The 15,977-nt window shown below is 46.8% G+C and overlaps 1 protein-coding gene across 4 annotated transcripts in view; it reads right to left on the bottom strand.

Annotated features, from left to right (window-relative positions):
* Positions 1-15,977, bottom strand: part of LOC125761163 (active breakpoint cluster region-related protein) — a 32,567-nt gene that overhangs the window by 2,692 nt on the left and 13,898 nt on the right. For 2 of the 4 annotated variants that reach the window (XM_049422080.1, XM_049422073.1), the window contains exons 3-11: positions 11,327-12,222; positions 3,201-3,831; positions 2,812-3,131; positions 2,546-2,723; positions 1,843-2,469; positions 1,246-1,746; positions 765-1,151; positions 520-689; positions 63-452 (exon numbers count right to left, since the gene is read on the bottom strand). In XM_049422080.1, coding sequence (XP_049278037.1) covers positions 63-452; positions 520-689; positions 765-1,151; positions 1,246-1,746; positions 1,843-2,469; positions 2,546-2,723; positions 2,812-3,131; positions 3,201-3,831; positions 11,327-12,222 — 4,100 coding nt within the window. Of the gene's footprint in view, positions 1-62; positions 453-519; positions 690-764; positions 1,152-1,245; positions 1,747-1,842; positions 2,470-2,545; positions 2,724-2,811; positions 3,132-3,200; positions 3,832-11,326; positions 12,223-12,370; positions 13,235-15,081; positions 15,305-15,977 lie in introns of those variants that run through there. The other 2 variants (XM_049422093.1, XM_049422088.1) reach the window with 2 other exon arrangements.

Consider the following 15,977-nt stretch of genomic DNA (forward strand, 5'->3'; position numbering starts at 1 on the left):
ACGCAAGAAACATTAATATCCCCCTCAGTTTGTATCAAATACAAACAAAAAATGATTCGTACCTCATTAGATGATCTAGCAGCAGGTTGATGGTGGCTTTGTTCGGTTGCGGTAGCTCAGCAAATATGCGCTGCAGCTCGTGTATGCGCGAACCCTCGCTCAGGTTCGAATGGCGGTTGAACGCGTCGAAAAATTTCGGATAATACTGATCGGTGAAGAGCGCTTCCGGTAGATCGCGCAGGTACGACTTAAGAATGCCGGTTACCGAATGTATGTCGACCTCCTTCAGCAGCTGTTCCGCCTCGTACGCGTTCGTTTCGAACGATTTCTTCAGCTTGGCAACGTCGGACGCGGAACCGGACACGCGATAGATGCCGACCTCGGTCATGCCGCGCCGCTCAACCTCCCGTACGCAGGCGCTCACGATGAATGGAATGTCACGCTTTTCGCGCCTGTAAGAAAATTGCGTGATACGGTGACTAGGGGCACGGTGAGGTATGGTAACGCCTTAATACTCACTTAATCACCTGCTGCAATTTGGCACCAAAGAGTGCGCCCGGTTTGGAGGTCGGTACCCGGCGCAACGTCACTTCACCCGGTACGAATCGTATGATCGTGCTGATGCTGAGCGTTTCCGACAGCTGCAACACTTTTCTGGTGTTTGTTTCCTGCATCCAGCTACGGCTTAACTATGTAAGCAAAACAAAAAACTATAATTAGTTGCTTTTCCTTCCAATTTCACGATCAGTAAGAACGATACATACTTTGAGGATATGCTTCGCGCGCAAAATAGGACGCTGAACATCATCTTGATACAGGAGTATACGCAAATTCTGGCTTCCCTCCAGCTCCAGCACGAACGATTCATTCCACTGCGGTGTTGCACTGCGACAGACAAGCTTCGTTTTAGCCTTGCGGAAATAATGGCCGTACGAGTCGATCTCGACACACACGAACAGATCGCACGGTTGATCGAACCCGCTCAGCCCCTGTATGGTGAGATGCAGATCGCCCACGAGCAGGCTTTCATCGCGCGCGTTTCGCATCAGATAGGAACCCATCTCCGTTTTGATGAGCGCCTGGCAGGCCGTTATCCACGCGTGCAGATCATAAATCTGTACTGGGATGTGACCGGGCAGATTGCACGATTGCTGTTGGTGCGGGAGTTTTTTTTTTGTAGTAAAGAAGCAAAGAAAAATTATTAAAACACTTTCAAATCAACTTAACCACCATGAGATCCCTTACCTGTAACGACAGTATCGATTCGATCCATTGCGTACGCTCGAAATCTGAGCTGAGGAAGAACGTCATCGTTTTGCCGGTTGCCTTATTGCCAATCTTGAACACCAGATTCGGTGACGCCAGTACCAGCTGCGCCTCAAGATCGGCTAGCTTCTTCCGGTGCTTGTCACCCGCCCGACTCGACGCACCCGGACGATCCTTCTCGTCCAGCATGATTTGATCGCGCACGGTACAGGCCTGCGACTTCAGGTGCACAATATTGATCGGGCTCGTTTCCTTCGGATCGTTCGCCGACTCCTCACATATCAGTATGTCCCGCAGCGGTATAAACCATTTCAGCTCGAACTCAAACCCATTCCGATCGCCGGTACGCCCAACGGCCTTATATTTCGCGCACGCAATCACATCGTTAAACAGCAGCAAATGGCGCAGCTTCCGATGGCCGTCCGCTAGCTCGACGATGAAGGAATTCTTTACCAACCGCCGGAGGGCTTTATCTTCACTCTGCGGGAGGAATAAAAGGGAAAAGGATCATTTTATCATCAAACTCTTCAAAATTTCCAAACAGTTGGAAGGTGAGTAAGGAATGCTTTCTCTTACCGGGAACATGGACCGTGTCTGCACTACGTTAAACTCGGACAGGAAGTTACGTATCGCTTTAGACGCTTGCCGCAGCGGATGATAGTCCGGATGCTGTTCGGGCGTCTGGTTGAGCAGATCCTCCAGCACGAGCGCATTCTTCTGTACTCGCGCGACCGGCTTGTGCAGCAACTCTTCGAGCGACAGTTTCTGCTCGTTCTGGTTCTTAAACACAATGTTCGACACAATCTCCTTAAACTGTTGGCTGTGCGTGCTGCACATTTTCACCGTATCGATCGCACGCCCGTAATTGTGCAGAAACGCACCGTACAGATGGATCTGGCCGGCCAGTCGGCGGAACGGTTCGCCCACGCACAGCCCACCAGTGTCCGGTGCGGTTGCATCGTCCGGTGCGGCTAGGCGGGCCTGCAGCTCCGTCAGGAACTCGCTGTGCACCTCGTGCAGGTCCTCGATCTTGAAAAAGATCGTCTGGAACTCCTCCTCCGATATCACAGGTTGTGAAGTGGTTAGCGTCGCCCGTATCGCCTTCATGTACTGTTTCATCTTGTTCAAACACTCCACGTAGAGTGTTTCGCTCGTGATGATGCTGGTAACGATGCGTCGGATGATAGTGTCACGGTTAGCGTTCTGTTAGCGTACAAAAGAAACATTCATATCGGTTAGAGGAGAAAACAAAACTACCAAAGCAATTAAATAGACTTACCGATATTTTACGGAACAGACCACTTCCGCTGGGTGTACCACCGATACCGGGAGAAACTCCCGCACCAACACCACCGTCCGTATCGGTCGAGATCGCTCGCATCAGTACCGGTGCACCACCGTCACCTTCGCCGTCACTATCAATAGAACTGCTGCGATTTTCATTATTTTGACTGGAGCTAAGAATAAACGGAAACAGACACATTATTAACAAAGACACCTGTCAACCTCTCAACCATAGATTCTAAACACTTCTAAACCACTTACTGGATGAAGTACTCAATATTGACGTAGTTACTGCTACGTCCGGGAGATTCTGGTTCCAGCTGTACGCTGGTTTGGCTGCTGTTGTGACTGCGCGGATGCGACGGCATCAGAAGCGTACTGGCATTTTCCACCGTGGAGATATCGTCCCGGCTCGATGTGGAACCGGTTCCGACACCGCCCGGCTGTATGTACACGTAATCACCATCACTATTATCGAGCGGTACCGTATCGTAGTAATGTTCCTGATCCTTCTGGTTCTGTTGGCCACTGATGCGCATACTTTCCGAGCTGAGCGATGAAATGGATTCGTAGCTTTTGATCTGTAAGGTGAGATGATATTAAATAGGATTTGTGAAACATAAAATTTCTTGCATGTTTGCTCTAATTACCCGTTCGGAGATGGGACCAATTCCACCGGTACTACCGATCGTTCCGGTACCGCCACCGCCGCCCGTCGAGGTAAGCGATTCCTTCGAATCGACGTGCGGCAAACCATCCGTACCGTGCCGTTGATGGTACGACTGTGCGTACGGTGGCGTCTGGTGCTGTTGATTCATCTTCCCAAGGCTACCGGTGGGACTGTCGCTGCTGCTGCCGGTCATGTTCGTTGGCAGCTTGCCCAAGCTGCCGGTCGGCGATACACCGATACCGGGTGTACCGCCCGCCACCTTACCGAGCGACCCGGTAGGACTGTCCGTGCTGGATGACTTCGACTTGAGACTGTCCGACTTTGGTAGACGTGCCTTGCCGGCCTCATGGTAACCGGAAAGCTTCACGTCGAGCGAATCGGACGACTTCTGGCGGTAGATCTCCGACGGTTTAATGTTTCGCTCGAGCGAACTGCTCGTCCCGGGACTGTCGGGTGTGCCGGTCGTTTCGGGCGAGGAATGGGACTGCTGGCCGGTTGCCGATCCACCACCACCAGATGGCGTATCCTTATTACGGAGGTTCTGCATCGCCATCGTTGGTACGGTCGGTGGTTCGACCGGTGCAGCACGGCGCACATATTTTGGTGGTGGACTAAAATGACAACAACAAAATAGACAAATTAATAACTAGCACAAAAAGAGCCGTTGAGAGATATTTAGGGAACTTTAGTTCCAACATTAAGCAATTTTCAATTTAAATAAAAAAAAACATCGTTTGACCTAGTAAAGGTAAGCTTTAGAAAAAAACTGGGTAAATCGTATCAACCAAAAGACCAATTAGTGGGATGATATGTGAAGGGCATTATTGGGGGTCGATATTTCATTGGCGAAAGTTTTAAATAGTTATCACACCAGCATCAACGAGATCTTGAATACAATGAAATAGCTTTTTTTCTACCAGCACAATCAGCCGTTGGAAGCGTTCGGAAAAGGCCGCCGATACCACCAAGCGCCAAACGGCTAAAGGGTTGAAACGTTTCATAAACTTCGAATATGTGTTGTGTGCACTTGCATCCGTTATACCCCCCCCCCCCCCCCCCCCCCCCCCCCGCGCTGAAGTACACCAGACCAGCCCAAGCGTATCTTGTCTAACCTCCCTCAGTTTTTTTGTTTTTTGCTCACCCTTGAAACACATCATCTGCTCCGCGCACACGGAGTTCCTCCTCTTTCTGCTTCTCACGCTTTCACCCCTTTATAATGCGCGAAATCAATTCCGGACCGCGCGGTTTTTTGCTGTGGAAACCGATACAAGGATGGGAAAAATGGCTTTGCAGCTTCTCTCGCTTGTTACGCAAAGTATGAGAGTGCTAGTAAATGTTGAAGGTTTGGTTTTTGGCTGAAAAAATGGTGAACCTGTATTGTATCCTCAATTAAACAACAGCAAACGAAAGCCTTGATAAGATGTTAGAAAGATGCGTGAGAACGTTGATGAGTATTTCCATCGATTTATGTCTTCAAAGAGATCTAACGAATATTGCTTGAGTGAACTAAATCGTCAACTAAAGTTACATCAAAATAGTTTTGTTCAATTATAAATAGCCTCAAAATCTTAGTTCTTTGAGAACTTTGAGAACACTTAGTTCTTTGAGAACTTTGAGAACACTTAGTTCTTTGAGAACTTTGAGAACACTTAGTTCTTTGAGAACTTTGAGAACACTTAGTTCTTTGAGAATTTTGAGAACCCTTAGGTCTTTGAGAAATTCAGTCGTTCAGAATCCTGGTCCAAAAAAGTATCCTAACAGAGATCCTTAAGCTTAAGACATCTAATGCCTCTTCTTCAACATATCGTAACGGAAACTCCATATCTTCAACGGATGAAAACTCCCTTTATCCAAGTTCCTGGAGTTTTTAGAGTTTCTTCAGACGTAAATAAAGCAAATTAAAAGAAATAAAACCGGCATGTCAAAAGGGGTATTTTTGCTTCAAGATTCTGCCCACTGTCCGTACCCGGCAGCGATGCCTCCAACATTTTAGAAGCGAAGCCCTCCTCTTAACAAAACAAAAAAACCGGCCAACGCGTGACTGCGCCCGATTATCAGCTCAAATCGGTACGGTTGTGCTCCAATTGGTAACTAATACGCCACCACCGGTAAGAATACGGTGGATAGGTTTTGGAAAACGGACAATAAAGACAGACAGAAACTTCCCTCCAGTTTTCCAGCAACATCATCGATCAGCGCACCTGCTTCTTGTGCGCGTGTGCGCTACCTTCTTAACGGCAAACTGTGCTTAATTCGAATTACGAGGAAAATTGATTTGACTCTCGATCGTAACATAAAGAGTCAATCGGTTCTTCGCCTAATGCATCTTTACCGCTGAGTACATGATATTTGTGTCATTGTTTTGAAGGGTACGAATTGCTGAAAAACTTGGAACTTTCTTCACACAGCTACACCCACACACACAGACATCGCCGCATGGAGTGGAATGTACATTCCTCACCGTGTGCCCATCATTATATTGCCGGGAAATCCCGAATGGATACCGCCTACACCATCGAGCGCGAAGTATGCGGACGCCACGGAGGCACCCCAAAAAAAAACCCCCGTACATAAACCAATACGTCCAACGTACAAACCGGCCACGGAAGCGGAACGAATCCCATATCCCAAAGTGGCTTGAAGCGTGGAAACAGTTCCCCGATCGGTACCGCGACTCGGTCCTCGGACGCGATTTGTTTCATATTTTCTCTCGCTCTCTCTTCTCTCTCTCTTTCGCTCTCTTTCTATGTTTCCATTCTATACACTGCAGCGCGCATAATTTGCAGCATCAACACTCTCCGCTTCACTTTCGGGTTTCTCCCCCTGTGTTTGCCCCAACAAACGAAACAAACGGTAGCCCCAATTAGCCGTGGTAATCGTACGACCCTCCTGGCAGCTGGAAGAAAATGGGACCACTGGGCCATAGGTACCATTGCTGTGGCGGCGCGGCCCGGTACGGGTCTGCTCATCCGTAGCCTTCCCTTTTTTTTTTGCTAGGCGCGCTGCTAGCTATAATTCCAAGGCGAGCATATTTCGAAAAGCAAGCGCTGGCTATGTAGCGACGCTGGCTATTGGTTTTAAGGTAGATATTTTGGGGGCAAATAATCTTTCGGTGCGTTATCCCTAAAAATATCTTCTTCTTCTTCTTGGCTTAACGACCTTACAGGTCACGCCGGCCATTTCTGGCTTACTAGACTTATTTTAACCACGTAGCCGGATAGTCAGTCCTTGCTACGGGGGAACGGTCCGGATGGGATTTGAACCCGGTCCGGCCGTGTGGACTGGCGCCGTTTATCACATGCACCACCGGACCGCCCAACCGCCCATCCCTAAAAATATATGAAACGTGAAAGTTTTCGCTATGGAGAATATGCGTCTGCCGAACTGGATCGAGTATACAGTAATTGTTGAAGACGAAAGATTGAACAACAAGAGCCTAATGGGATTGAACCGTATCTTTTGGGTATTTGAAGTCAATCATTACGACAAGAAATCCTCATAAAAACTCTCTCAATACTGTTGTATCTGTTTGACAATGTTTGTCTTAGACAACAATTTTCCAAGAACTTTTGGAAGTTTACGAACAATACTTTTAGTAATAATGTCTTGAAGAATCAAGAGTAGTGATAAGGAGTTATCGTATCTCAGTAATTCTAGTTCCCTTCAATGTCTCATTTGTTTTATTAGTTTTGGACAACAATTGTCCAAGATAAGAGAGGAATTGTCTCCAACCGCTCAAAGTCTCTAGAGACTCATAAAGCAAGAAATTGTCCAAACAATTTTGAAACATTACTAGCCTTATTTCTAGAAATAGTGTCTTTCCAAGCCCAAAAGTAATGATAATGAGTTATCGTAGCTCAGTAACTTCATTGCCATTCCAATGTCGTGTATTTGCGTACGCTCCAGGTCGCGCACCAATCCGGACATCTAAACTGGAATTCACTCGGTAAGGTCTATGCTGGCGCATGAAGAAACGACAATGTTCCGTTGGCCTACTTTACCACCAGCGGCAAGGTGACCTGAAAACAGAATATGCAGGCGACGCGAGTACCAGCCACCCTTAGGTCTGCGCCACCCAAAATAAAGAAAAAAGACATAGAAACCACCCTTTCGAGAGTGAGAACGAGATCGTGGCCCAACTGGAGGAGCTTGAATGAAGGAATCGAAGAATACCAAACCCAACACCTGTCAGCAATGTTGCCGGGGTTTTTTTTTGCTGGATGCGCTACACTTACACACCACGCAAAAGACATCAACACACACAAACACCGGAGATCGGATCATGGACACCATTGATTCCAGAAATTCGCTCAGCTCCCCAAACACACCCAGACACGACACGCGTGCGCAAGTAGCGTAGCATAAAGTACCGGTTTTACTTTTTTTTTGTCGCGATTGTTTTGCTGCTGAGTTGTTGCTTTTCTTGCTCCAGTGTTCCAGCGTTGAAGAATGAGAAGCCAAGGACAAATCCGTGCACACGCACAGTACGCTCAGAGGTATTGGGGATATACCCGAATCAAGGATTGTTCCATCTCCATAATCCGTGTCTGAAAAAAAAACTATTCTGCAGCTGCGGAAAAACCAGTTCCGGACTTTCCAACGTACAATACAGACACACACACCAACCAACCCAAAACCCAACCGGTGAATGGATTGGATGGGTATACCTCCGAAGAAATAAAAACATGTCCACAAAATTAGTCGTATTTGCCCAATAAAAACATCACGCATCCGGCGAAAGATGCAGAGAAAGGAAGATGAGAATTCTTGATGAGTTCTTTTATTTTGCTTGATTCTTTGCCGAACGATGATTCACGATAGGGTGGAGTTGGCCACCATGTTTTGATAAGGACAAGTACCTTGAAGCTGCTCTTTACTGACATCCTTTCGGATGGTGCGAGAGGGAAGCGTTTCCGATCGCAACTTGGAATGTCCGGTATATAGTAAGCAACAAACACAAAAAAAAAACACACGGAATATGTGTTAATTAACTACCCTGACTCATTGACTCTCGGCAGATTTGATGTGTGTTTGTCGTCAAGTTGGGGTTTGTCATGCCATCAAAGAACTCGCAGAAATAGCTCACGACATCTTTCGCGACATCAAAAAAAAAGAAGTAACGTTTTTCGTTTTTCGCCATTCTGTTTTCTGACGGTATGCGCGAGAGCTGTGTTGCTTCACAGTGTGTTGCACACAAAACTCCAAAGAGCGTACGTTATGCAACTGGTACGTAAATGTCAACCTCACAACCCCCCGCGCCCGGCTGGCGAACGTCTGACGCGGTGAGCAAACGTGAGCCGGTTGTCGTCGGTGGTCGATGCCTCGGCACAGCGATACACACCGGGGGGATCGGATTGCTTTGGATGTTGAGATGGCGGTTACCTCATACCATTCCTCATTTCCAGTTGGGTGCACCCAGAGCAAACCCAGTAGATTGACTGGTGTGTCTGTCGCTTTTGGCTTTTGTTTTTGCGACACCCAAAGTTTTGCACAATTTTTGGGCACATTAAGCTGGGTGGGAGGATTTCCAATTTTCCAGACCGTGGTTCCTTTGTGGAGATGGGTCCTCTAAACGAATATCTTTGAGTTATTGATCGATTGCGTTTCGTGTGTGAGGTCCTCCTCAAGGTTTTTTGCAAGATATTCTAAATAGCACACATCTTCATCATCCCTGGGAAACTGTGGAATCCATTTCGGGCACAATCTCACGATGCTCACCTCTTGGCGCTTGGCTCGTGTGTATTTCTTTTTTTCGACATACGTGCATAAATTCGATACCGACCACAAAGCACCAATAAAAGCTTCACACGTTTCGTGTGACTGAAGTTGATAGTGATGGTGACGCAAAAAAAATGGGCCGTTATTTGTTGAAGCCTTATGTTCCATCGAACGTGACGGTTTTGAGGATGGACTCTGTTGTGTCACCTACTACGAACAGGTGTTTTTTGGATGATATAAAAACAAAAGTCACCAAACATGTTAAGAACCTGAAGATGAAGATCCAGAGTACTGAGAGCCTGTAATTAAGAGACTCTGTTGGACTGCTCACCAGCTTGATTTACACCTCTGCCGGGGATCTGTGTGGATGTAGGCGAAGGAATGCACCAACAAAGCAGACGTCCCGATACGATACGGGGAAAGCCCGGGCTGACCTTGGGACGAGAAGCATCCACAAAGAAGCAGACGAAGCATTCACATCATCCCCCTAATTGGTACATCATCTCGCTAATGATCGTCTAACCTCGCGCGCATCACGAATATTCGAGCTTTCCAAGTTGTAAAAGCGAAAAAAAGATGAGCCGCTTAGAATATGGCCGGCAAGAGAAAGCTAAAACCGCGCCCGGGCACGCACACGGAACAGGCGTTCATGGTAACGTTTCGCTGGAACTGCCGGTTAAGCCCGGTGGCCTGTGTGCGTTACTTCCGTGCGCGATCCGCTCGTGCGCTTCACGCAACACAACGCACACCACACATCGATGCGCATCTATGCGTTAGACCTCCCCGGAACGTTGGGTTACCATTAGTCATACGAGTTTTCTTCCAACGGAACGACTTTTAACCATTTTGTACAGCTCATTGGGAAATTTTATCTATCGAAGTACGCCCGCAAAAAACCGATACAGGCGCGTGCAGTGTGGTTTTTTTTTATTGTTTAATGTTTACAAACGCATTGATTAATATATGAATCAAATACCTAAGATTATAAAACTAATCAAACGCTAACAAAAGAAGGAAAAAAAGGTGGAAAGATTTAAACAAAACAAGCAAAGCTAGTGAAATAGTTTTACGTAGCTCGTAACGGTGCTCCCTAGGCCCGGGTTAACAACCATAAACAAGTGTTGATTGCCGTTGCCAATCGTACGTCGAACGGTGTACGATTCACCTGCCGGTGGTACTACCACGGGATGTGCAACGAATTTAGCCGTAAAATTGCCGTACTGCCAGTGCCAGCCATTGAAGGCAGCAAAACACGTACAGGGGGGGGGGGTTAATGTTTTGTGGCAGTCATAAACATAAACAGCTGGCCTGTTTGCATGTCTAGTTTTCCTGTGTCAACTAACGTTTGTTATGCTTTCGGAGCAATGTTTCCAATGCGTTTGTTGTTAGGTAGATGGAAACAACATTGGCACGAAACGAACAAGGTGTGTAAAGTTTAAGGAAAACCTGTTTTTGTTTGCCTGATTTCCTGTACTGCGCAAAAATCCCAATAATTGAGGTAGTATGCCCTTTTGAAGAATTACGACCTTCATGAACCTCTTTCTTCAAAATGCTGAGTGTATATCTCCCCCATTCAAAAAATATAACATTCTTCTCTCCTTTTCAACAGCATGGTGCTTATCTCATTGTCGATTATATTTGATAATGCAATCGGTCTTGGATCTCACTAAGGCGGTAGTGTAACGCCTCTGCATGTAACGCCCTATAACGTGACCGTACAATTCGTCCAGAGAACGCAAGAATGCGCCGGTCCAGATGCGGAGGCAGAAGATCTACAATTTCTCGAAATGAGCACTCTGGTAGTGGTGGGAACTCCGGATTGGTATCACGAATCCACTCCGACTCCGACGTAGTAAAACCGGAATATACTCCAAAGCAATTACTCCGAAATAATCCGGATTTAACTCTGGAGTAACTCTGGAATAATAACTCCTTATTAATTACTCCGGAGTTGACTCCGAATTACTCTGGAGTTGGTACCGGAATACTCTGGAGTTAACTCCGGTGCTGCATCCAATGTTAACGGGGAACTTGAACTGATTCCCACCCCCGTCGTTAATAATGCCGGAGTTACTCCGGAGTATACTCCGGAATGTCTCGGAGTCGGATTACTCCGAGTCCGGAAAAATTGAAGATTTACCCATCCGTACGCTCTGGTTCGTGGTGCACCAGTCTTTTAACGACTGGACGGATATTACAGAAGCTTTAACTAAGACTAAAAATTGAAGATCCTCAAGGATTTATGAATCTTTGAGGATTGATGAATCTTCAGAATCAAGATTCAGAATTATTAATCTGAATTCGATTCGCCCAACACTACACTCGACCCGAATTCCATGCAATCAATATCTGATTTCCCAGCAAAAAAATCTGCAATTGCCTACTTACCGTGGGGGGACCTTTTTCTTGAGGTCGGCTGCAGCTGACGAGGCACCGAGCAGCTGCGAGGTGCGTTCAGATATTGAACTACCGCCGGTAAAGCTGCCACCACCACCACCGTCACTGCTCCGATCCGGTGGTTTCGGATGTTTTGCATCCAGGAACGTACTGGCACTGCTGCTTACACCGCCGGTGTGCTGGTGTTGCTGATGTTGCTGCGGAAGTTCACCCGCTACCAGATTCTCCACACTGCCACCGAACCGGGCACCGGTGTTGATCAGCACATTCTCGTAGTTTGCCGTCTTCGGTACCGACGGTGTCTCGGTATCGTTCTCACCAACTCCATTCCCACCTCCACTACCACCACCACCACCACCACCTCCACCATTGCTTTTGGATTCTTTCACTTCAATCACGGTCACAAAGTGACTCGGCGAGGCGAGCAACGGTTGTGCTTCACTTTGGCTGGCACTGCGCGTCCGGTTCGTTCCAACCCGACCGACATCCGGTACCGGTCCGGACGATTCCATCTCGGTCGGTACGTCATGGGTCGCCCCGTTAGCAGTCGGTTCCGGACCGTTCGTAGTTGATTGTTGCCCGCCGGTTGACTGTTGGGCCGTATCGTTGGCCGGGTTGATTGGGGTGTTGGTGCCGCTGGTGCTGCTCGCTGCCACCAGCTCGCTCACACACCGGCGACTGTGCAGGTTTGAGGTTAGCTCGTTAATACACTGATTCAGTGGGCTATTGTTGCGATTCGGCGGCAGATCACGTGACCGGAGCTGAACGCCTTGTTCGGTCGATTCGCCGCCGCCGGTCGCATTACTGGCCACCTCTGCATCGTCGGCGGGTGGAGCTGTACCGGCAGCAGGTTGTTGATTACTAGCCGCGGCTTTGATTATTTGATTCTGTAAAGCAAGAATAACGACAAAAGGATAATATTATTAGAAGGAGAAGATGAGTATAATGTCAGTCTATTAAACTAATTTTGCTTTTCTCTACACGAATGTGTTTTCCAAAATCAATTATTAACAAACCCCCAAAAACTCTATATACCTCCATACTGATCACGCAAATGGCTGATACCCGACTATTCATTGCTTTTTGCAGCCATTTCGCTTGAACAGTCGCGCACATTTAGCCAGCTGTATCGCTGCCACGGGTTTGCTTATCTTATCGATTATCAAACACCTAAGACGGACCAGGGTCGATGATGTTCAACACTTGGCGTGACCACCTTGCAGCAAACAAATGCGTCATCTGTGACTGTGTGAAATGGCGCGCGCGCGGCTCATATATTGGTCGCCATTATCTTCACACACACAAAAAAATTATATATCACCTAAAAGAACACATCCAAAGAATGTACGTGAGGAGCATGCTGCCGAAAAGAAATTTAACCTCAATCTTCGATTCTGATCCATTGCAGCCCCCGAGTGCGTGGTTTATTGGCATCTTCTCTTATATTTTTTTTTAATAAAGACCACACATTAGTCTTACCGAAAGTAACAGCTAGTAGCTTTGTTTCTCTGTTGCCTTTTTTGCTTCTCATTTTCCCACTGCTGCTGTTTATGCCATTTATGCACGGATGTTTTATTTTATTGCTTTCTCGGCACACAGAAAAAGGGCACACTTTCTCGACGCAATCGCTTTTTTGCTTGGCCGGCACCACCCGAATATGCAAAGAACGATGCGTGAAGTTTACACCCGTCAGCCGACACGTTTCCACTCTGTGGTGTTGGTGCCCGTGTTCACCATTACACATTTCATTAAGAACTTACGCGAGACAGGGAGCGAGAAAGCGAGTGAGTGAAATTAGCTCTTAAATGGAGACCATTACCACTGCAAAGGCCTCTAGCGACCGATGACACATGTGTCGCGTTTGCTTTAGCACAACCCCATTTCTAATTGAAAAATGGTAGTTGGTAAAGGAAATGCGAGTTCAAGTTTTTATTTCGCAGCGTTCTCTAAAATATTTTTCATTGTACCATTAGAGGGAAGAGGGCTCAGTTCACGTCTTAAGTGCTGCAAAGGAACTCGTATCATAGTGAAACTTCTATGCAAGCAAATGCAACAAGTGATCGTTTGCTGACACGTCACAGTCTGAACAACAGCTTTAATTTGCGTGACGATCTGCTAGTTGTTGATGGTTGGTGACCGACCAACAGTAAAAGATGCAAACCACCGGGACGATCTTTGACTCGCGTGGCAATATTTGATTATTGCAGTATTGCGATACTGCAAAATAAACAATGGCAGTCGGCACGTTGGACTTTTAATTAAAAGTTCCCGGCAGGAATCACGGAACGGAAATCGAGCGCTACTGGATGTTGTGCTAGGTTCTTTTAACAAACCGTTCGCCGCGATCGCGTTTGACGACGATTGGGTTATAAAATTTTTATGTGTCTCCTGCTCCTGCGGAAAGGTTATCCAAAGGCAACAAAAGCCAATGGCCAGCATAAACCAGAGCATGTTGACTCACGGATGTGCAGCACGAACTTTGATTGTGGCGTGTGCAACTGCACCGTTTTGGTCTATAAACACACTCCATTACAGCGATGTCGAACTCGTTCCATTGTGAACACGTTTAGCTCTTATGACACGAATAGTGTTGTGTATTTACTCAACATTTGAGGTTGTTATTTGTATCCAAACAGAATGCTGATACGTTTGAATTCTGTAGGAAATGTTCGCAGATCAACAGTTTGACACCTCTGGTGGGCGTAAAAGCGTCTCGTCTAATTTTAAGAACATCAACTTCTAAACGGGTATCGAGAGGAGAAACAGACTCCTAGTCCATAAAATCTAGTATATCAAATGCACCAATCAAGAACACACCCAGTCTGAATTCTCGGTATCCAGCCGGAGATCTCAACTGAACCATGTCCTCCAGACACATCGACGACCATACAGAGCGAAAAAGAAATGCAAGTCACAGATAGCCTCAACAATGGATGAAAACACAAATAAAGAGAAGAATAATAAGCAACTGCAGTGTGGGTACTGCATACTAGTACTGTGCATGTGCTACACCAGGAAGAACAAACCCCAACATAGCTTGGTTGGTAATTTACCAGACAGAAGACGATACCGCGTGCTGCTGCAATCTCTATAACCCTGCCCTACACTAATGAAGCCATCTCGCACGCTGTGACTACTGCAGGAAATTACATCCTTAAGATGTGAGAATGGTTGCGGCTGCGTATTGAAGAAACTTCCACACACTACACCGGATACTAAGACCATATTGAGGAGGAAGATTTCGACTACAGGTGCAAAGAATCGCCGAGTAGCCAAACATGTTAACCGGGCGGCGCGCGTGTGGAGCCCACTCCTTCCCTTATTCATAGCATCATTCATCTGTCTTCGTCTGCCATGATTTGGGGCACAGAAACACTGTGTAACCGCAGGCACGCGCGCGATATAAAAACTCCCGGTGTTCGAAAAACATCTGCAGCTGTTTCGTGTGCAGCACTCAAAAACGTGAGTTTTTTGCCGATTTGGGAAACAAACAAGAGAGAGAGAAAGCAATACATCATATTCCGATAGGACCTATCCCTATCATGCCTTCTGGCCCTCTGTCTTATCATTCTTTCCCTGTGTATATGTGCCCTTTGAGTTGCACTTTTAGCTTTATAGCTAGAAGCTATATGGTTTTAACCCCGTGATTGGCTAGCTCATCAACATTTGGAATGAACAAAACCGAACCGTTTCCGCCCCCCCAAGAAAAAAAAAGACATCCCTTCACGCTAGACGATACTACTTACCCTTGAGCTCCAGATCTTTATCTTATCCGATACGGACACCTTTTGGTTCGATTTCATCGTTTCGTCGATTACAACTACATTGGAACTGTAGCAACAAAAAAAAAATCTTATCCGTCACGGCGTACACACTAACTTGTCTGGGTTTTCTATTTCACCACCGCGCGTGCTGTTCTACCTTTTTTGCAATTCACAGTCAACTATTCGTGTACCTTTCCGTGTTCGTCTAAAGGAAAAAAGTAGAACTTACTTCAAACGTTACTAAACACGGTGTTGGAGCACTTGTTTGGAACCTTGTTAGGTAACGTGTATCTTCTATTCTGATGTCCCGACCGATAGAGGATCTCTTGGGAACTCTCTTGGTAGTACCTCAATACTATTCACGAAAACGAACTACACACTACCGGTGAAAACCGAGCGGAATCTCTATGAAGATATGAATTACCCACAAACACTATCCACTTGGCGACCGTTTCCCGGATGAAATGCCCTTAGTTTCTGGATGTTACCCACCCAGCTGTGGTGATTGTTTTGCTATCGACACCAAACGTCAAACTGGCGTGAGGACACTGGGTGTCACGCTAGTCACACTCGTCGTTCGAGATAAAGATATTTTTTTCCCTCACCCTAGTCTTGTTTTTCTTCTTCCCTTCTCTACACTGTACGATAATAAAACGTTCAATGGCCGGTGGCTTATACAGTGCCGGGCGAAGCAACAAAAAACACCAAACGAGAGCATGATAAGACCTAGAGACGGGGAGCATCGGTAGATGGCGTTCCGTTAACGATGCGATTGCAACGCCACTGTGTGCTATACGGGTGCAATGTTTCACACGTACAGATATCTCACTGTGCTTCGCTTCTTACTAATCCCACCCTTCCCACATTGCCCCTTCCTG

This window comes from Anopheles funestus, chromosome X (genome assembly GCF_943734845.2).
Source record: "Anopheles funestus chromosome X, idAnoFuneDA-416_04, whole genome shotgun sequence".
Lineage (NCBI taxonomy): Eukaryota > Metazoa > Arthropoda > Insecta > Diptera > Culicidae > Anopheles > Anopheles funestus.